Genomic DNA, 22187 nt, shown 5'->3' with positions numbered 1-22187 from the left:
ATCCCAATCCAGATTCCAACATCTCTTTAAAGATAGGGAAAAACTGATCATGAACTTTATATGGAGAGGAAAGAGACCTCAGATAAGCAAAGCACTGGTTTAGAAGAAGAACAAAGTTGGAGGACTCTCATTTCCTGATCTCAAATATTACTACACAGACACAGTGGTCAAAACAGCTGAGCACTGGTACAACAAAAGATACATAGATTAATGGAACAGAATTGAGAGTCCAGATGTAAATTCATCTGCATTACGTCAACTGATTTTTGACCAAGGTGCAAAACACATTAAATGGGGAAAAGACAGATTCTTCAACAAATGGTGCTGGAAAAACTGGAAAATCATTTGCAGAAGAATGAAACAACACACATATCTTATACCATATACAAAATATGAACTGAATGTGGATTAAAGACCTAAATATAAAATCTAGAACCAGAAATATCTGGTATATACACAATCAAACATTATTTTAAAAATACACAAGCAGTAGAAAACAAAACAGATTGCTGGGACCTACTAAAAATTCAAAACTTATGTGCATCAGAAGGTTTTTCCAAAGAGCAAAAAGGAAACCTAGAGACTGGGAAAATTTTGTTAGCACAGACAAGGGACTAATCTCTAAAGTTTATAGAAAACTATAAGACCTCTATAAGAAAAAGATAAACAACCCAATTTAAAAATAGGCAAAGGACATTAACAGACTTCACCAAGGAAGACATCCAGGCAGCAAACATACAAAGTAATGTTCATTATCAGTAGCCATTGTTGTTGTTATTGTTAAGTGCCGTCAAGTCGGTTCCAACCCATAGCGACCCTGAACTGGGTTTCCGAGGCTGTAAATCTTTATGGGAGCAGAAAGCCCCATCTTTCTCCTGCGGAACAGCTGGTAGTTTCGAACTGCTGACCTTGCGTTTCACAGCTCGATTCGTAACCACTATGCTACCAGAGCTCCTTAGAGAGAAATAAATCCCAACTATGAGATATTATCTCGTATCAGCATTAACAGCAAAGATTAAAAAAAAAAAAAAAGAAAAAGAAAAACAACAAATGCTGGTGAGGGTGAGTAGAGACTGGGACCCTCCTACATTGCTGGGAAGTAAAATGATTTCAACCACTCAGAATGGTATGGCGCATCCTCAGGAAAGCTGGAAATAGAAATACCCTGTGACCCAGCAATCCCTCTACTTGGTATAAATCCACAAGAAATATGACCCAGGACTTAAGTCGATATGTGCACATCGACGTTCATCAAAGCATAATTCAAAACAAAAAGATGAAAAGAGCATTAAGTTCCCAACAATAGTAGGCTCAACAAACTTTGGTACATATATACAATGGAATGCTGAAGAGTAACGAATAATCTGCAAAACACCTCATAACTTGTATGAACCTGGAGGGCATTACGTTAATTAGACAGTCACAAAAGGCCAACTACTGCATGACACCATTCTTGTAGAAGTTTAAGAAACGTTTTCCAGACTAGAAGAAACATTCTTTGACAGTTACCTGGGGTGGGCAGCAGGGGAGTGTAATTCACTGGCTAGAGGGTAGGCATATGTTAGCCCAGATGGCGGGAAAGGAAACGTTAAAGTAGAGGGAGAGCACTGTCTAAGAAGAGGGAGAGTGGCAGAAGAGTAATTAGGACAGGTAAAGATCTAGGGCCGTATGCAAGGGCTAAAGGTGATAGATGTAAATACTGGTAAAAGCCTGAGTACAGACTTGAGGAAAAATTTAAAACGGGGGTAAAAAAAAGGAAAAAATAAAAAACTCGATGATTTTGATCTGGGCATACTGAAACTAGTTTCCAAAAGCAGGTCTGATATGAGGAAGCTGGAGGATGATCACGCTTAGGGACTGAAGAAACTTGGTAAAGAGAGATTTATAATTCTATCTGGGACATCCAACTGTACATCTAAGAGGACACACTGAACAAACACTGGGATATTTAGCTCTGTACCTCAGTAATGGAGTCCTGGTGTGGCACTGTGCGTTAATGTGCCAGATTGAAAAGCTGTTTGAACTGCAAGGTCGGCAGTTCAAGCTTACCAGCTGCTCTTCAGAAACCCTATATAGGGTGTCTCTATGGATAGGAACTGACTCAATGGCATTTCACAACAACCACCACCTCAGTAAGCATAGACAATCTCAAGAAAAGATTTGATTCATTAGACACTAATGACCAAAGACCAGAAAAGTTGTGGAGTGACATCAAGAGCATCATACGGAAAGACAGTAAAAAGTCATTAAGATGACAAGACAGAAGAAAAAAAACCCACAATGGATGTCAGAAGAGATTTGAAACTTGATCTTCAATGTTTCAAGAAATGCAAAAAAGCAAACGAAAGGATAAGGAGTAAAAGCTTAACAGATACAAAGGCAAGAAAGTGACTGGCTTACAAGCTTTCAAGAGGGAGCCTAGATCCAGAGGGCACGGAAGAAGGTACAATCTCTAGGGAGTAGTATCCAATGAGGCTGGGTGGAGCTGATGAAAGGAGATGCAGACAGGTCTTTTGTGATACAATAGTGAAGAATTGTTATCAGGAGGGTTAGAAATGGAAAGGTAGATGTTTTGTAGCAAAACGAGGGGAGTGATTGACTTTGCAGTCTAGGAGCAGAGGTACCTGGGGCCATCAAGGGAGAAGAGATGAGAGCAGGACCCTACCCAGAGAAGTAGTGACGCCAGAGATGGAGGCAGAGATGATAACGAGAAGAGATGGAGCACCTGGGGACTCTAGACCCAGAGAGGGAGAGGGGCTGTGTGCTGACGACCAGGGTGCAGGCTTATAGTGTATACCCTCTGGTTGGTTGATGACACACGGAGGGGATTGTAATCATGGCAACGAAACAATATACGATAGGATGAATGTAAAGCTAATGTTCTCCCCTGTAAACTATCACAGAATTCACAACAAAACCTTAAAAACAAACAAGAAAAGCTTAACAGAAAATTTCAAAGGACAGTTTGTGAAGACAAAGTGAAGTATATAATGTGAAATGACCTGGAGATTGAAAACCAAAAGGGAAGAACAGGCTCAGCATTTCTCAAGCTGAAAGAACTGAAAAAAAAAAATAAAAAATAAAAATTGAAGCCTATATTGAACAATTGTATGGGCATAATTCTTCTATTTCATCCTCACTGGCTTTAGTGGTTGGTGCGTAAATTTGAATAATAGTGGTATTAACTGGGCTTCCCTGTAGGCGCATGGATATTATCCTATCACAGACAGTGTTGTACCTCAAGACTAATCTGGGTATGTTCTTTTTAACAATGAATGCAACACCATTCTTCTTCAATTTGTCAATCCCGGCATAGCAAACCATGTAGTTGTCAGATTCAAAATGGCCAAAACCAGTCCATTTCAGCTCACTAATGCCTTTGTGATATTGATGTTTATTCGTTCCATTTTATTTTTGAGAATTTCCAACTTTCCTAGATTCATACTTCATACATTCCATGTTCTGATTATTAATGGATGTTTACAAAACTTCTGTTTCTGGTGTGGCGCTGTGGGTTAATGCGCCAGACTGCAAAGCTGTTTGAACTGCAAGGTCAGTGGTTCAAGCTCACCAGCTGCTCCTCGGAAACCCTCTACAGGGTCGCTATGGGTCGTAATCGACTCGATGGCACTTAACAAAAACAACAACAACAGCTGTTTCTATTCATTTTGAGTTGGGCCCCATCACCAAATGAAGGACCTGCGGGCTTTACTCCATTTACATCATGGTCAACTCTACTTTGAGGAGGCAGCTCTTCCCCAGTCGCATATTGAGTGCTTTCCAACCTGAGGGGCTTGTTTTCCAGCACTATATCTGACAGTGTTTGCCTGCTATTCATAATTAATTGTGATCATGAAGAATCTGTACATGGACCAAGAGGCAGTTGTTTGAACAGAACATGGGAATACTGAAGAGTTTAAAATTAAGAAAGTTGTGCGACAGGTATTCTTTCACCATGCTTATTCGACCTGTATGCTGAGCAAATAATCCGAGAAGGTGGGATATATGAAGAAAAACATGGCATCAGGATTGGAGGAAGACTCATTTACAACATGCAATATGCAGATGATATAACCTTGCTTGCTGAAAATTTAGAAGACAGATACATGGTCAACTGAATGGAAGAGATCTATATTGGTGCCATTTCAATGAGTGGTGACCAAATGGAAAGTGGGAATCATCAGACAACATCATTTATATCACATGCAAGTAAAATTTTCCTGAAGTTAATTTAAAAATGGATGCAACAGTACACTGGCAGGAAATTGCCAGCAATTCATGCTGGATTCATACGAGGACATGGAATGAGGGATATCAATGCTGGCATCAGATGGATCTTGGCTGAAAGCAGAGACTACCAGAAAGATGTTTACCTGTGCATTATTGACTACACAAGTATTCTGATTGTCTGGATCATGACTAGCTATGGGTAGGTAACATTATTAAAAGAGTGGGTATTCTACTACACTTCATTGGGCTCATGAGGAATCTGTACGCAGACCAAGAGGCAGTTTGTAGAACAGAAGAATGGGATACTAATGGTTTAAAATCAGGAACGGTGTGCACCAGGGTTGTTCTTTCAGCATACTTATTATAATATAACCTGTATTTCTGAGCAAATAGTCTTAGAAGCTGGACCATATGAAGAAGAATATGGAATCAGGATGCTCGGAGGAAAACTCATTAACAACTTGTGATAAGCAAATGATATAACCTCGCTGAAAGTGAAAGGACTTAAATTACTTACTAATGAAAACCAAAGACCACAGCCTTCAGTATGGGTTGTACCTCAACGTAAAGAAAACAAAAATCCTTACCACTGGACTAATAAATAACAAACACCATGCTACATGGAAAAAGACTGAAATTGGCAAGGACTTCATTTTGCTTGGTCCACTATCAATACTCATGGAAGCAGCAGTGAAGAAATCAAATGGTGTATTTATTGTGTTAGGCAAATCTGTTACACAAGTCCTATTTAAAATGTTTAGTTTGAGGACTAAGGTGTGCCAGATCCAGGACATGGTATTTTCAATTGCCTCAGACGCATGTGAAATTTGGATAATGAATAAGAAAGACTGTTACAAAAACTGATGCATTTGAGTTATGGTGATGGAGAAGAATACTAAAAGTACCATGGCCTGCCAGAAAAATAAACAAATCTGTGTGGAAGAAGTACAGCCAGAATGCTCAATTAAGTATGGCAAAAGTTCACCTCTCATACTTTGGACATGTTATCAGGAGAACCAGTCCCTGGAGAAGGATATTATGCTTGGTAAAGTAGGAGGTCAACAACAAGAGAATGGCCCCAAGGAGACAGACTGGCACAATGGCGGCAGCAATGGGCTCAAACGTAACAATAACTGTGAGGATGATGAAGGACTGGGCAGTAGAGTTCATTCTGTTGTACATGTTGTCGCCGTGAGTTGGAACTGACTTAATGGCATCTAACAGCAATAGCGTAAATGTAAATACTTAGTCTGTAGATGGCTTTATCATATTCCACAGTCCATCTACCAAGAGTTTATGAAAAGAAGGTGCCTAAAAGGTAACTTTCTAAACTGGAACACCTTTTGCAACTATGTAATAAAAACATTTTCATTTGCTTCTTTCACTAAGTCCTTGAGACAGCTGTAGTGGCCTCTCCACAATTCCAGTCTGTACATACTACAGTGCCCCTTGTTCTCCACCAGCTCTCATCAAGACTCCATCATGTAGGTACACCACGGTGCTTTATACATGGGAAAGCAAAGCACCGCACTCTAAGAACTGACAATGAACCACTCACAGATTATCAACTGATAAGATCTGATACACAAATGTATGATTTCAAAAATGTGGTTCCATTCCTGGAGCCATGAAATTGTTCCTACATTGTTGCTGCTGCTGTTGTTAAGAGCACTGGTTTCGACTCAACAGCAACACTGTATAGGCTTTGAATATTTTCTGGGAGCAGAAAGCTGCATCTTTCTCTCATGAAGTGGCTGGTGAGCTTGAACTGCTGATGTGATTGTCAACAGTCCATTGCTTATCCTATGTACTTGATAGCAATCCAAGATTTCTAGGTTCCACCCTGTCTTTTCTCTTACCATATGAAGTATGTCCTCACCTGAATCCGAGACCGGGCTAGATACACATTAGATTTCCATTCAGTCTTCATTTTCCGGTACTGAGATGACTTGGAATGGACAAACTGCTTACTGTAAGGCGCATTCAGTTCTCCAGTGACCGTGCTCTGAAATGACTTTGAGGTGCTGGTGCTGTTCAAGGTGTGAGGCCTGCAGACAAAGGCAGATCAAGAAAAAATAATAAAAGGAAAACTGAAGAAATCTCTGAATAATGTCCAAAGCCAAGTTGTTTCAATCATTACTGACAGAAACAGACATTGAAAGCTACCTAGCAGTGACAACACAGCGATTTCTCTGACTTAGTCGTGCACATACACAGCCAGAGACAACAGGGTTTGTAAGCAGCAGACAAATCAAGCACAAAAAAACCACTATAAGCCTAGAAACCCTGGGCTGTACTATGTGAAGTTAAAACAAAATACCTTAACACAAACCTCTTGACATGGGTACTCATTTTAGGTTCAGAGCGGGCACAACCTGTGGGGTTAACGGCAAGAGGAAGTTCCATGAGAGGATTTCTGCCATATCGAAAGGTATAGTTTTCACATGCCTCAACCCCAGGTAGCTGGAAAAAAAGCAAAATAAACAGTCATTTAATTTCAAAAAGACAACCGACAACCTAGAACTGGCCAAAGGATGACTGCACTCATATTTTTACCATTTAACAAAATTCTGTGTTCAAATTTCTATCCATGTAAATGTCACGAGCTTGCACTCTGATTTATTTACGTATGAGTATGCAAATTTAGTTTAAAAACAAAACAGTAAATCCTGGCAAATTTTTCTTGAAGACAAAGATTAACTGAAAGCATACGACATGCAAACCAATTCACATGGCTGTGTGGTTTTCAGATCTGATGACTTCAACATTCTCAAACATTGGGAGTGTAATATAACTCACAATTTACTTCTTTCGTCTAAGTAAATGCTAACTTTACTTAGTTCTTTGTTGAGAACTTCAATATTAAGCATAGTTAACATTATTTATAGTTTACTTTCTAGATCATTTCTCAATTCAATTTTACTATGATCTGATGAGCCTGCCCATCAATCTCAACCAGCACTTGTCTGTCAGTTTGTCATACTGGAATGACTTCGGTGTTGCTGTGATCTGGAAATTATGTCAATTACTATTTCAAATACCAGCAAGGTTAGCCACAGCAGACATGTTTCAGAAGAGTTTCCAGATTAAGGAAGACTAGGAAGAAGGACCTGGTGATTTACTTCTAAAAAAAATCTGACAGGCGAAAACCTTATGAATAGCAGTGGAACACGCCAAAAGATAAGTCCATCAGGTTGGAAGGCACCAAAATACCACTAGGGATGAGCTGCCTCCTCAAAGTAGATTTGACCTTAATGATGTGGATGGAGAAAAGTTTTTAGAACCGGTTTGTTGATGGGACACAACTCAGAATGAGAAAGCTGAAAACATGCATAAATAATTAGAATGTGGAAAGTACTAAGTATGAGTCTGGAAAAGTTGGAATTTATAAAAAATGAAATGGAATGCATAAAGATCAATATCCTAGGCATTAGTGAATTGCAATGTACTTGTGTTGGCCATTTTTAACTAGACAATCAAATGCTCCACTGTACTGGAAATGACAAACTGAAGAGGAATGGAGTCACATTCATAATTACAAAGAACATTTCATGATCTATCCTTTAGTATGAAGAAGAGTCAAAAATTATCCACACTCCGGTTGTATTAAAATGCCTGTCTACATCCATGGTTGATGACAACATTCAGCATGCACCAGATATGATTCTGTTGAACAGACGAGTGACAGTGGATTATGTGGCAAATCATTTGCAAATCAGCGTGGCTCTGCCTTCTGAAATAATCCATAGCTGAGTTGGGTTTTGCAAGTTTGTGGAAGATGGGTACCGAAAAATAGCTCATGGAATAACAAAAGCACTTGGACACCTGCAAATAAAATTTGAACTAATACTCAAAGGAAGGTAAAATTTTTTTAAATTAAAAAAAACTTGCTATTGGAGATAATACATGGATTCATCAGTATGCGCCTGAGAGTAGATGGCAGAGTATGGAATGGAAACACCCTCAAATCGCTGATCAAGAAACAGTTCAAAAGTCAATCATCAGCTGGAAAGTTGGTGCTTAGCTTTCTGGGACTTTCAAGGACCAGTATTGGAACACAATGCTCATTACAGTGAGATGCTCACTGAAGAGCTGGAGCCTAAACTTCGGATTAAATGCAGAAGACTCCTATCCAAGGGCATTGTGAGCTTGCATGAGAATGCACATCCGCACACGTCTGCCCACACTGTTGACAATGCAAAAACTTCATATTGAGGTGTTACTGTATCCTCCTCCCCTACAGTCCAGATCTGGTACCACTGACTTTCTTTCACCAATTTGGTCCCTTGAAAGCAGCTCTTCGAGGACAAAAGGTTCACCGAAGACAAAAGGTTCACCTCTGGTAAAGAAGTAAAGACAGTGGTACATTTGTAGCTTGCAGCTCAGCCTAAAACATTTTTTTAAATAAGGGTTATTACACATGAACAAAGTGTATTGAAAAGCAAGGAGACTGTGTTGAAAAAATGATGGATTTGTCTTTCTAAAAGTTGACTAAAGTTAAGTTTTACAGGCAGAGTGTGGATAACTTTTGACTTCCTTTGTACAATGATGCCAGTGATAGGATAACATCCATATGCCTACAAGAAGTTCTGGTGTGGCACTGTAAGCTAATGCGCTGGATTGCAAAGTTGTCTGAACCACAGGTTGGTGTTTCAAACTCACCAGCTGCTCCTTGGAAACCCTATACGGGATCGCTATGGGTCGGAAACGACTCGACACCACTTAACAACAACAAGGAAGATCATTTAATATAACTATTCATATTGATGCACTAATCACTAATGTCAAAGAATAAACTCAAGATTCTTTATAAATTTCTTCAGTTTGAAATGAATCAAACTCACAAACAAGATGCATTGTTAATTACTGGTGATTGGAAAACAGAAGTTGGAATCAAAGAAAAAGGATCAGTAGTTGGGAAATATGACCTTGGTTATAGAAAGAATGCTTGAGATCACCTAAGAGAATTTTGTAAGACCAATGACTTATTCATTGTAAATACCTTCTTTAAACAATATAAATGGTGACTATATGCATGGACTTCATCAGATGGAATACAAGACAATCAAATCGACTGAATCTGTAGTATGAGATGAAGAAACTCAATATCACTAGTTAAGAACAAGACCAGCAACCAATTGAAGAACAGATCATCAATTAGTCCTATGGAAGTTTCAAGGGGAAGCTGAGGAAAATTAAAACAAGTCCATGAGAGCCAAAGTATGACACTGAGTATATATCCCACTTGAATTTGAACATCATCTTAAGAACAGACTTGATACACTGAATACTAATGAATGAAGACCAGACAAGTTGTGAGATGACATCAAGGATATCAAAAATGAAGAAAGAAAAATGTCATTAAAAAGACAGGAAAGATCAAAGTGGATGTCGGAAGAGACTTTGAAACTTGCTTTTAAATGTAGAGTATCTAAAGTGAATGGAAGAAATGATGATGTAAAAGATACAGAAGATTTCAAAGGATGGCTTGATAGGACAAAGTAAAATATTACTTTGTGCAAAGTACAAACGTGCAAAGATCTACAGTAAGGAAACCGAAAGGGAAGAACATGCTCAGTCAGTTTTTCTCAAGCTGAAAGAACTGAAGAAAAATTAGAGCCTTGACTTGAAATACTGAAGCATTTAATGGGAAGATGTTGAACAATGAAGTAAGCACCAAGTGAAGAAGGAAGGAATACACAGTCACTGTACCTTGTGTGTGTCCTGGTGTGGCTCTGCAGGATAAGGCACTGGACTGCAAGGTCAGTTTGAACTACAAGGTCGGAGGTTCAAACTCACCAGCCAATCTTGGAAACCCTATACAGGATTCACTATGAGTTGGAACCAACTTGATGGCACTTAACAACATACCAAAAAGAACTAGTCAGTGCCCAACTGTTTCAAGATGCAGAGTATGATCAAGAACTGGTGAAGAAGTCCAAGCTACAGTAAAGGCACTGGTATAAAACATGGCTCTAGGAATTGATGGTGTACCAATTGAGCTGTTTCAACAAATGGATATAATGCTAGGAAGCTCTCACTTGTCTATGCCAAGAAATTTGGAAGACAGCTAGCTGACCATCTAGAAGATATATATATATACATATATATATATATATATATATCCATTCTAAAAAACCGTGATCCAATAGAATATGGAAATTATCAAACAATATCAGTAAGAACAATTTTCTGATGATAATACAAAACTTTTTGTAGTAGTACTTCAACTGAGAACTTACAGAAATTCTAAATGGATTCAGAAGAGGACATGGAATGAGGGATATCACTGCTGATGCCAGATGGATTTTGGCTAAAGGCAGAGAATATCAGAAGTATGTTTCTTGTTGTTGTTTTGTTCAGTGCCGTAATATTGGTTCCAACTCATAGCGACCATATATAGGATTTCCGAGGAGCAACTGGAGCATTTGAACCGCCAACCTTGTGGTTCAATCTGAGCTAGCGATCAAATGCTTATCCTACAGTGCCACACCCACCAGGACTCCAGAAAGATGTTTAGGTATATTTTACTGACTGTAAAAGCATTCAACCGTGTGGTGGATCATAACAAATTATGGATAATGTGAAGAATGGGAACTTCAGATCACTTAATGGTGCTCGTGTGGAACCAGTACATAGGTCAAGAGGTGGCAGTTCAAAAAAGAACAGTGACCCTTTATCGGGTTTCCAAGGAGAGACTGGTGAGCTTGAACTGCCGACCTTGCGGTTCAAACTGACCTTGAAGTCCAGTGTATTAACTCACAGCGCCACAACAGGACTCCAAATAAGGGGATACTGCATGTTCAAAATCAGGAAAAGTGTGCATAATCCTTTCACCATATTTATTCAATTTGTTTGCTGAGCAAATAATCCCAGATGCTGTATTATATAAAGAAGAATGCAGCATCAAGAGTTTGGGAAGACTTAGTTACAACCTGCAATACACAGATGACACACCTGGCTTGCTGAAAGCTAAGAGAACTTGAAACATTTACTTATGAGGGTCAAAAAGTATATCCTTTAGTATGGATATTACAACTCAAGAAAAAGAAGGCAAAAATCCTCACAACTGGATCAATAAGCAACATCATTATAAATGCAGAAAAGATGGACGTTGTCAAGGATTTAATTTTACTGGGAGCCACAATCAATGCACATGGAAATAGCAGTCAAGAAACCATATGACACCGCACTGGGCAGATCTCCTGCAATAGAGCTCTCTGAAGTGTTAAAAAGCAAAGACGTCACTTTGAAGTCTAAGCATACCTGACCCAAGCATGGAGTTTTCAATAGCTTCATATGTATTTAAAAGGTGGAATGAACATGGTAGAATGAAGAAAAAATGTATGTGAATTATGATGGGGCTTCAAAAAAAATTCTGATAAAATAGAATGAAAAGGTAATAGAAATTTTTCCATGAACTTTTAAAAGGTCCCTCTATATGAAGAACAATTGAATATATCACGAACTTATCACTAACTACCAGAAGAATGAACAAATGTCTTGGGAGAACTACAGTCTGGCTCCTTAGAAACAAGGATGGCAAGGCTTTGTCTCTTGTGTTTGGACATGTCCCTGGGAGGGACCACACTCTCTTGAAGGACATCATGTTTGGTAAGTAAACGGAGAGTAAAAAAGACACAGACCTTTAATGAAATGGACTAATAGTGGCTGCAACATTAGGCTCAGGCATAACAATAACCGTAAGGATGGTGCAGGACAGGGTCACTATGAGTTGGGGTTGACTTGATGTCACCTTACAACATCCCTCTCAATGTCATGAGGGTATAAGTAGCAGTGTAAGGCTTACTTGTAAAATAATTTATATTTATTAGACCTTTTACCAGAAAATATTTCTTGTAAAATGTATTCTCCATAAATAGAAAAAAATACTAATCATTTATGCAAAGTTATACCAAAGAAAACAATTAGGTTTTTGGGATATTTTCTGCTTCTTCAAAGAAAACACTGCAGTACCTTTTAATTCTTGGCAACACTACCTTATAATTATGCAATTTTCCAAGATACTGTGGGGATACAGTTCTGTTAGACTCATTGTTAAACATGCTTGTAATCTTTCAGGCAGACATGTGCTCTTGCAAGTCAACTGTACTCTAGTGATGACGTTTCATGGGAAGAGATAAGGAGAGTGGTCATTATGAAATAAGTGTCAGGGATTGTACACACCAACCTGTTGAAGTGCCCAGGAACACTGCAAGCAAAGGGGGAGAGGAGTGCTTGCCCCAGCAACCCTTGCTTGTCCTTTGAAGAGACTCTGGAACGTGTTAACTATCTTATTAAGTGAACATTACCATACATTAACATTTACTGAGGACCCCTAAACTAATGTTAAATACTCCGCTTTCTTTTAGAAAGACAGCACTTAATTCATGTCACCCAAAAAGTATTGCATTACAGAATGTACTGAAATGTTAAAGTGGCTGCATTGAGAAAAAAGGGTTTGTGCAATGATAAAAGCAGTTTTAATTTCTCTTTAACTGAACACTCACTGATTCAGCTATACGTGCTACTGCAGAAACAGTTAATCCAAACAGATCCTCTCCTTTTAAATATGCTGGGAAAAGCTGCAGCATTTCAGACTTCTTTCTCACACACGCCACAGGTTCCAAAATCTTATCCCAAACACCTATACATGGACAAAAAATAACTTTCATGACTTCTTGCTCTTGGTCAAGCAGAGAGAATGAAAACAATGTGCAATATAAGAGAAAAGGGGAGAATCACACACAAACGCTTAGTTTTCAAATGAAAAATTTTAAGGCAGTAATTAAACAAACCTGGTAATGCCTGCTTATTAAATGGTAGCAATTTATGTAAATACTAAAAATTTTAGGAAAATAGTATGTTAAGGAATTAAACAGTACTGTTATATTTTGCAATGATTATCCCAATTAACAATATGTGGAGAGATGTCCCTTCCCCCTCAGATTTAAATGAAAATGTGAAATTGGTATTTCTTTTAGAATGACCTCTAGAGCATTTTCTTACATCTCAAAAAAGAACTGCTAAACTTTGCGTGTTACAAACACAATTTAGAAGCTCTGGTGGTGTTATAGGGTAAGCACTAGATTGCTAACTGAAAGGCTGGCAATTCAAACCCACTGCTGCTCTGCAGTAGAAAGATGAGATTTTGTGTTCTCGCAAAGATTTATAACCTTGGAAACCCTATTTAGGGTGCAAATGAGTTGGAATCGACTCAATGGCAGTAGGCTTAGGTACACAATATGCTTTACATGGGTTCCTGCCTTTTAGAAATTGATATTAAGTAGAGGGTATATAATGGGTCAGCTTCATCTACAAATTAATCTGACTTACTTTATAAAGTCTATCCTTTGAAAATATATTTCCATGACTCTGAATTAGAATAGTCTAGACAATGTTAAGAAAACTAAACAGCAAAAAAAAGCAAGGCGTAAATCACTCAAATAAGTTCAAATTTGCATTTGTAAATGCAAAGTCCACACCTGTTATTATAAAATATAAAATTAACAAACCTGAGAAAAAAACTTTGTAATACAGACATAAAACATCTACTAGCCTAATGTTAATATGACCAGTTCTTACCTTTGGGTGAGGTGTCACTTAAGACCAGATCTTCATGGCCTTGTTCCACAATTCTGATGACAAACACTGGATGTCCATCTTTCTCCTCAATGGAACATAGATAGCGACAGCGCCGGTTGGCATAGCGTGTGCTCCAGTACAACCGGCTGGCTTCATAACCCACAGGGTACAGTGCTTTAGGAGAATGGAATGCTTGCATCTGCTGTGGGAGCAGCTGCCCAATGGTATGGAAGATAAGGCTTCCAACACGAAAGGTGTGGTCACGCTCTCCTCGCTGCACAATGCTAGCAATTTGCCGCACTTCATCACGCTGAACATAGACCCGCCTGAAGACTGCAAAGTAACTTAATTCTTGCTCATGAATTCCCTTTGGTTTGTGCATGGGACAAAGCATTGTTTTGTCCTTAAAAAACATGCATTGTGCTTTAATGGCGCAAGTAAAGTGGTAAATGTTGGTGCATCGAAATCTGTGACACCCACTGGTGGCACCCATTTTATGACAGAAGACACATTTCATTTGCAGGCCTCTCCTCAGTGCTAGCTCCACATTGATTAAGGCACCAGCCTGGGTCTCATAGACCTCTGTGGACCACAGAGCACAGTTCAAATGGACCCATAGATCCAAGTCAAGGTTGAGCAGCCTTGCTGGTCCATCTGTCAATCCATCACCTTCTTCATGACAAAAGCAACACTTCCTATAGTCTTTGGGTACAGGATCAGGTTTAAGGGAAGTGCCTAATTTCTTTAAAAAGTCATCAATTTCATCCTCACAAGGTGATTTGAATGTTCCCTTGGGGATGACAATATGAATACTCCATTTCTTCCACTTCATCCCTCTCCACTTTTTATTTACAGGCCTATAGTCATCAAATCCGCCATGTATAGTTCTTAGCCGGGGTTTTAACTTGACTGTTACCTTAAGTTCATCTGGCTTTGCTTCTACTTTGGCTGCTTCAAAAGCAGGAGGGAAAGTGATGGGAGGTGATGTAGGAGGAGACACTCTTTCCTGAAGCTGTGGGAGACAGTGCACATCTAAAGTAGAGATGTTGTTACTGTACTGATGGAATGCTTTGGAAGATGCTTCTTTTATAGGCGACTGTGGCAACAAAGGAATGGATTCCTGGGCAATACAAAGAAAACATACACAACAAAAATTTATAAACATAATAAGCAATTCTAGTTAAAAGAAGCTGAGCAAGCCTAATCATTTAACAGAGTGTGTGCCTTAGGAGGAAAGGTCAATATATGAGTGATACAGTTTTATAACCAGAAGTGAATGCTAGTATCTCAGACTTTTAGGTGTTAATAAACCCAAAGGAAAACAACTATGGGGCGATCCTTTCCAAGTCTTGTATATAAAGTTATAACCCTAGAAGATATTCTGCTCTTAAACCTTCGTAAACACCTCTTATCGTAACAAACTACAGGCTTTCTGACATGCTCTGAAATTCCTATCTGTTAATCCTGACTCAGACAAGCATCATAAATGTGAAGGAAGGAGAAAGAGTTCTCTGTCTGCAAACAAATCATATTTAAGGTTCCTTAGTTCTGATTCAGCTGCTGAAATAGTTGTACTATGAGAGAAGCTCCAGCTGTTTCTTTAGGTACAGAGTAGTGCAAACGAAAAAACACCAAGCCCACAAGGTCTGCCTCCCATCCTACACCTTCTCATATACCACCCTCCATCCCACACAAGGTATCTGAAATAGGACAAATCTCATGTAAAATACATGAAGTATGCAGGAATTGCACACTGACTTACAACTATCTGGTGAAAACACAGAACATAAACACATAAAAAATTTTAAATGAAAATTTAGTTGGCATATAGTATAATTTTCATAATATCAGGGATTATTTCCTATTAAAAAATAAATCTTCCAAATGTCCTTCTAAGAAATGGTAGAGCAATCAATATGACGCAGTACTAACTGACAGCATTTTTGTACAGGAAAAAATTCCTTCAAAACATGTTTTAACATTTTTTTCTTATATCACCCAAATAGTTCAACACACAAACTGAGTAACTAGACATTTCTCTTAAAATATATGACTAGGTCTAAATTTTATTCTTGAATAGGCCTTGCTATTGGGATAAGATCGATAAAGGCAATTTTTAACAAATGTAGTTAATTTAAGATATTTAAATTAGTAAAATTAAAGATTTGAGTGCTAGTGTTTGTTTTTTTCATTTCTAAGCATTAAACTATAATTTAAGTCTGCCCACTGTTGCCAAATAAGTTAAAGTTATTTAATTTGAAATTTCCGCATGATCAATGACTTTTATAATCTTTCTCAACTTGATCAGCATCTCCTTAGGATTTCTTACATAGAGCCCTATGAAAGAGTCCTCCTGGCACCGTGGTTTTGCATGTGGCTCCATGGGAAAAAAGACCTGCCAATCTGCTTTTGGAAAGATTTTTTCTGATGTTAGGTGCCATGGATTCTGTTCCAATTCTACATACAACAGAATGAAACACCGCTTGGTCCTGTTTCACTCTCACAATTGTTTGAACCCATTTTGCCACTGTGCCAATCCATCTCGTGTGGTTCTGCCTCATTTTTGCTGACCCTTACTTTACAAGCACAAGGTCCTTCTCCAGGAATCGGTACCCTCCTGATAACATGTTCTAAGTACTGCGATGAAACTCGCCAATAATGCTTCTAAGGAGCATTGTTCCAAGATAGATTTGTCTGTTCTAGAGGTCCAATGTACTTTCAACATGATCAGACAACAACACAATTCAAAAGCATACATTTTCAGTCTTCCTTATGCATTGTCCAGTTTTCACATGCATATGAGGTGACTAAAAATATCATGGCTTGTGCCAGGCACACCTTAATCCTCAAAGTGACAATCTTGCTTTTTAACACTTTGAAGACCTTTTGCAGCAGATTTACCCAGTGCAACACACTGTTTGATTTTTTGACTGCTGCTTCTATGAAAATTTCTTGTGTAAATGAAACACTTGATAACTTTAATATTTTCTCTATCATGTTGCATCATTGATCCAGTTGTGTCATCTGCATATCACAAGTTGTTGAAAGTCTGGAAAAACCTATGGACAGTTTATAGGGTTGTACAGAAGCAACTCATTGACACATAACATTCTTGTTCAGAACACAGAAACCACTCATTGGGCATTATTAACTGAATTCAGAATGTCTTCATTTTACCTTGCTTTCTGAGCTTTTTGCTTGTGCAGTTGATGAATAAAGAATAAAGCAGTTATTACTACAAAAGACAATGTCCTTCTCAACTCTACTGGAGCTTTCTCGGGAATCCTGGAAACCAAAGAGAAATATGTGGGGATCTCAACAAGTCAAAATTTATTACAGACAGAATTTATACATTGTTAATTTTTATATTATAGTCAAAGCTAAAGTTATTTTAAAATAAAAAAATTAACTTAGAAAAACAAACTTTACTGTTATACTTAACTCTATTGTTAAACATGTATCCCTTATAATACCCAATTTAATAATCAGTGGTAGCTATTTGACTTTGAATTCACACAAGTTTAATAAATGTTGTGACGATAGGACTATGGCTGCGAACCATGAGAGTGAGAGTGGTGGTGCGAGCACACCAGCAGCTCAATGGGAGAAAGATGAGGCTTTTTGCTCCCACAAAAGATTTAAAAGGCTTGGAAACCCCTTTAGAGTTTCTATGAGTTGAAACAGATTCCACAGAACAACAACAAAAACATAAGGTGACTCTTTTATGATGTAGAAATGAAGTCCAATAAAGGCAGGGGGATGGAATTATATAAGGAAGAATAAAGTACCTTGCTCACAAAGTTTATATCTTTGAAAGGTTTCCGCACACCACTACCCAGAATGACAACTTTACAGTGACAACACCACTGTGGTCTGAGTGCCGAACCATCTGCAATACCATGATTAGAATCTTTATATCCAGCAAGACCTAAAAGTAACAGACTTTTGTTAATAGTTAAAACTAAGTATTGAAACAAGTAGCTATACTGTGTAAGATTATGCTTTATCAACTTACTACAATATGGTTCATTGTAAGTTAATTTGTATTATCCTTTATTTAATACAAGTTTTTATTTCCTAAGCTATGACTACAAAGCATCTATTATGTACGTGAGTAGGGTACAAATAAAGAAAACATTTTATTTTTGAATACCTACACCACCAGCGCTAGCAAGTAAAATGTACCTAACAAAACCAAATTACCAAGTATTCAGAAGTCCTAGTATGGCGTTGTAGGGTAACTGGACTACAAAAGGTCAGTTTGAACCACAAGGTTGGAGGTTTAAACCCATCAGCCATTCACTGGAAACCCTGTACCGGGTCACTATGAGTTGGAACCAACTTGACAGCACTTGACAACAACAACATTTGTATTCAGTCTAAGTGCAAGATGAGTAGTGGGGAAAAGGCATTATTTCTGCTTACAGGTAAAGACGATGTAAGAGTGTTTTATGAAGGATGAAGAGGCAAGTGTAAAGGAGTCTTAAAAAAGCGTTAACTGGGATAGTCAAAGAAAAATTTACATCCAAAGACAAGACGTAAGTGTAAGCAAAGAGAGATTATATTGTGGGTTATGCTCGGAGAACAGAGCACGATTCACGAGTGCTATGTGACTGACATAGATTGTGTGAAGGCAGAAAAGGAAAAGAGAAGCAGGAAGAAAGTACAAACAATAGAAGGAGAAGCTAAGGTTCAGAGATAAGAACTGGTAAGCAGCTAGATTCTACTAGAAAAATAAGGATGCAAACAAGATGGCAAGGGAACGAACTGGTAAGTGAGAAGATGGTGAAGTTACAAAGGCATAAAACCACTAAAACCACTCTCCACAGATTTCCACGGAGATAGCAAGGAAAGCTGTGCCATGGTTAGTCTGAGGAAGTTTTTGCATATCTCAGGGATGGAGGGGAGAGCCATGAGTACATTTGGTGAGGGATAGAAGGGTTCTGTGGAGACTGTGCCGATGCAAAAGAGTACTAAGTGATAATAGAGGATGCTCTGGGAGACAAGGAAAAAAGAACACAAGCTGACAGCCATGCCTGAACAACATGAAGCAAGCAGAAAATGTAATAGGTGGTTTGGGGGACTGCGGAAGAACAAAAGATGCTTATGGGTAAGAACGTCATGGGCTTCTTTTAAGTGTTGTGCAAATGGGTTGGCAAGCAATACTAAAACTGACTGACAGCATGACAATGTATATGCCCGAAAGCACTAACCACAGCACGGAAAACAGAACACTCATATAAGAGTTCATTTACCAAGAATCATGTACCAACATTTATGTTTTTTTGCTAAAAATTAAATTGAGACAAAAACAAAAGCAAGCTAAAGTTTTCATTAAATAATACATTTAACAAAAAGTAAACTAGCTTACCATTGCTTGATGGAGGAAATGGCTGCTTTAGCTGATAGGAGCTTGCTAATCTGGGAGGGTTTGCAGATGCTGGTGGAGGACCACGAAGAAACAATTGCTGTCGATATTCCAAACCTGGATTTACTCTGTGGCTATTGACCAAACCCATGGATGGACCATCTGGAGCATTACTAACCTCATAGCTGTTAGGAATTCGGACATGAAGAAGATCGGAAAATGCAGCCACAACACTGCTAATATTCTAAAAAGAAAGCAAGATTTATATAACTCACCCAGATAGCAACGGTGAGTAACTTAAGAGAAATAAATATTTAGGACAAATGCCATCTGCACAATTCATGTACTGCAAGAAAACCCAGTAATTATTATTTACACTTAAATGGTCTCTGGAAAAATATTTGTTTTAATGGGCCAATATTCATCTAAAAGGAAGCACGATGACTCCATACAATAAACACAAGAATGTAAACCACAAGGTCTGTGGTTTGAGGCTGCCAACCACTCCACAGGAGAAAGATGAGGCTTTCTGCTCCTGTAAAACTTTTAAAAAGCTTCAGAAACCCTGTACTGGGCTGCTATGAGTTGGAACTGATTCGAAGGCACTTAACAACAACATTCATCTAAAGCTTTCATGAAAAAGAGGATTCCAATAAACACTAAATATTTAAAAAAGCATTAAAACAGAATATTTAGGCATTCTATTTCTGACATATGGTGCTGTAGGATAAGCACTGGACTACTAACTGCAAGGGACAGTTCAAAACCACCATCACTCTTTGGGAACCCTAAACAGGGACGCTCTGAGTTGGAACAGACTCAAAGGCACTAACAACAACAATATAAACGACATAAATGCAAGGAATGTACTAAGCCTTGCCAGCTTTTATAGTTGCTCAAAAAACTTGTTTCAAGTGGTTTCTGTCCAACTCTAGGCGTAAGTCTGAAACAGTCCACAAATGTTCAAGTGCTGTGGTATTGCTCAGTTGCTGCATTATGTAGATGCCTAGAATGTCACTTTACTGGGCTATTAGTTTGGCTCTCCAACAAAATGTCTTTACAGAACTAAGAGTTTAAAAACAAAAACAAAATACCCAGTTGCAGCTGCTACCTTAAGAACAGCTCTCACGCTCCTGGTAAAACTTTTACTGTTGGTAAAGTTCTTTTAATTTTCTACGATATTGAAAGTTACAAAAAGTCTTCTAAAATATCCTTCATTTTATCAAAAAATGAGAACACTAATTCATTATAGTATTCAAAAGCAGCCGAGATGTCTACAGTGATCATTAATCCTACCTGTAAATCCTGATCTTTTATCCTCATGATCCTATTGTACAGGTTTCACTGAAAGCCACCTGATAAATCTTTTAAAATAGGGACATAGCTACATTGTTTAATTTACCTCAGCAGCTGTAGGGTGCAGGGTAATTGCTACAGATATAAGACTTGATCTGGGACCATTTGGGGATGTACCAAACGGTGATGCGAAAAATAAAGTGCCTGGCTCAGATTTGATGTCATTCCTCCTAGGTTCTGAGCCTTAGGGAGAAAAAGGAAGAAGAAAAGGAAAGACAAAGAAAGAATTATTAAAGGCTTTTCCAAATAAAAACACTTATATTAGTAAAGCAACCTATTTAAGGAAAATTAATAGTATTTTTCTTACTTTTCCCAGTATTGCTAGGAAGAATTGGAATGATGGGGGAGGGCACAGGTTCTGGTGGCTCCTCTTTGACTAATGACAAATCTGGGTATCTGCTCACTGTCATACCAACCACACTTTCAGGGGAAGATGAGGGAACAAAACTGTCAGGGGTGTCCCGATCACCACAGTGATCCTGTATCCTGCAAAAAGAATTAAGTACAAACACATCAATGCGTGCAAATCCACCATCAGGGACTTCTTGAATCTATCCGACAGTACATACAGGTATTGTTAACATTACTTTGGGCAATGGCAGTTGTAATAAGTAGTATATGAGTCTGCTCAGGGTCAAATAAACATTCTTTAGGAAACTATAAAAGAATACGTCTACCAACAATGTAACCTAAATCGTATCGTATGTTTCCTCCTGACCAAAACTTCAGCATCAAAGTTTAATGATCTGCCTGAGCAAGATGTTCAGATGATCAGATTAAAGCATAACAAAGAAAGCATACCTTTGCAAAATAAAATCTCAGATTTCTAGGACTATGGGAATACTCCATGAGTTTGAAAAAGGATACAACGGTCCAAGCACACATCCAACAGTTGTGTATGCAAAGAACTTATTATACTAGTAGGTAGCAGTAACTAAAGGCTGCTTATATTGGTAAGAGTGGAGGAAACTTGGTCATTACGGCTTTATTGGGCCTTGATTTTTCTTAATTGAGATGGGGGTTGGGGGTGGGAAAGAGATTGGGTCCTTTCTGTTTAGTCCAGGAGAGTAGGGTTTACCAAGGCAATTGTGATTTGTGGGTACGAGCAGTCTCAGGCTAAAAGTTGTAGAACATCCCCATGCCTCCACCTGAGTGCATGCTGTCAAGAAGAGTGTGAGAAGGGAATATAAGCAAGTTCTACAGTCAGAAACCCTGGGAAATTCAGGGACAGAGCAGATACCTGTCCTAGATCAGCAAACATTCAGACCTAAGAGGATGCCTCCACTAGCTGCTGAAAGGAAACACTGATTTCTGTTTATAAATTTGCAAATTTCTAGCAGTGAGGTTTAGGGTAAAGAAAGGAAACCACAAGTCTTCAGCAGCACAAGTGATTTCTATTTGATTGATGGTAATTGATAAGGTAGTTATTCGACTCTGCATCTTTCAACAAAAAGAAGATGTCTGATTTTTCAGGGAAGAGATAATAATCTGGTGGATTTAAGTAAACTGGGTAAAAATTATTTACCAATAGATCATGATTCTCCCAGACCAGAGTCTTGGGGTTAAAGGTTACAAAGATTGGATAAGATACTCCTTAAATTCTTTTCTACAACAGCATTCTATTCTCTAACTTTTGCTTCTTTAGATT

The 22187-nt window shown here is 38.3% G+C and overlaps 1 protein-coding gene across 1 annotated transcript in view; it reads right to left on the bottom strand.

Annotated features, from left to right (window-relative positions):
• KMT2C (lysine (K)-specific methyltransferase 2C) overlaps window positions 1–22187 on the bottom strand; it is a 364954-nt gene that overhangs the window by 23295 nt on the left and 319472 nt on the right. The window contains exons 46-54 of the mRNA XM_006873669.1: window positions 20847–21025; window positions 20586–20722; window positions 19187–19427; window positions 17604–17743; window positions 16993–17100; window positions 13816–14935; window positions 12741–12877; window positions 6551–6693; window positions 6110–6278 (exon numbers count right to left, since the gene is read on the bottom strand). Coding sequence (XP_006873731.1) covers window positions 6110–6278; window positions 6551–6693; window positions 12741–12877; window positions 13816–14935; window positions 16993–17100; window positions 17604–17743; window positions 19187–19427; window positions 20586–20722; window positions 20847–21025 — 2374 coding nt within the window. The remainder of the gene's footprint in view (window positions 1–6109; window positions 6279–6550; window positions 6694–12740; window positions 12878–13815; window positions 14936–16992; window positions 17101–17603; window positions 17744–19186; window positions 19428–20585; window positions 20723–20846; window positions 21026–22187) is intronic.

The sequence above is a fragment of the Chrysochloris asiatica genome, unplaced genomic scaffold (assembly GCF_000296735.1).
Source record: "Chrysochloris asiatica unplaced genomic scaffold, ChrAsi1.0 scaffold00249, whole genome shotgun sequence".
Lineage (NCBI taxonomy): Eukaryota > Metazoa > Chordata > Mammalia > Afrosoricida > Chrysochloridae > Chrysochloris > Chrysochloris asiatica.
Note: the sequence above shows the minus strand (reverse complement) of the source record. Positions and strands in the feature narration are given on the sequence as shown.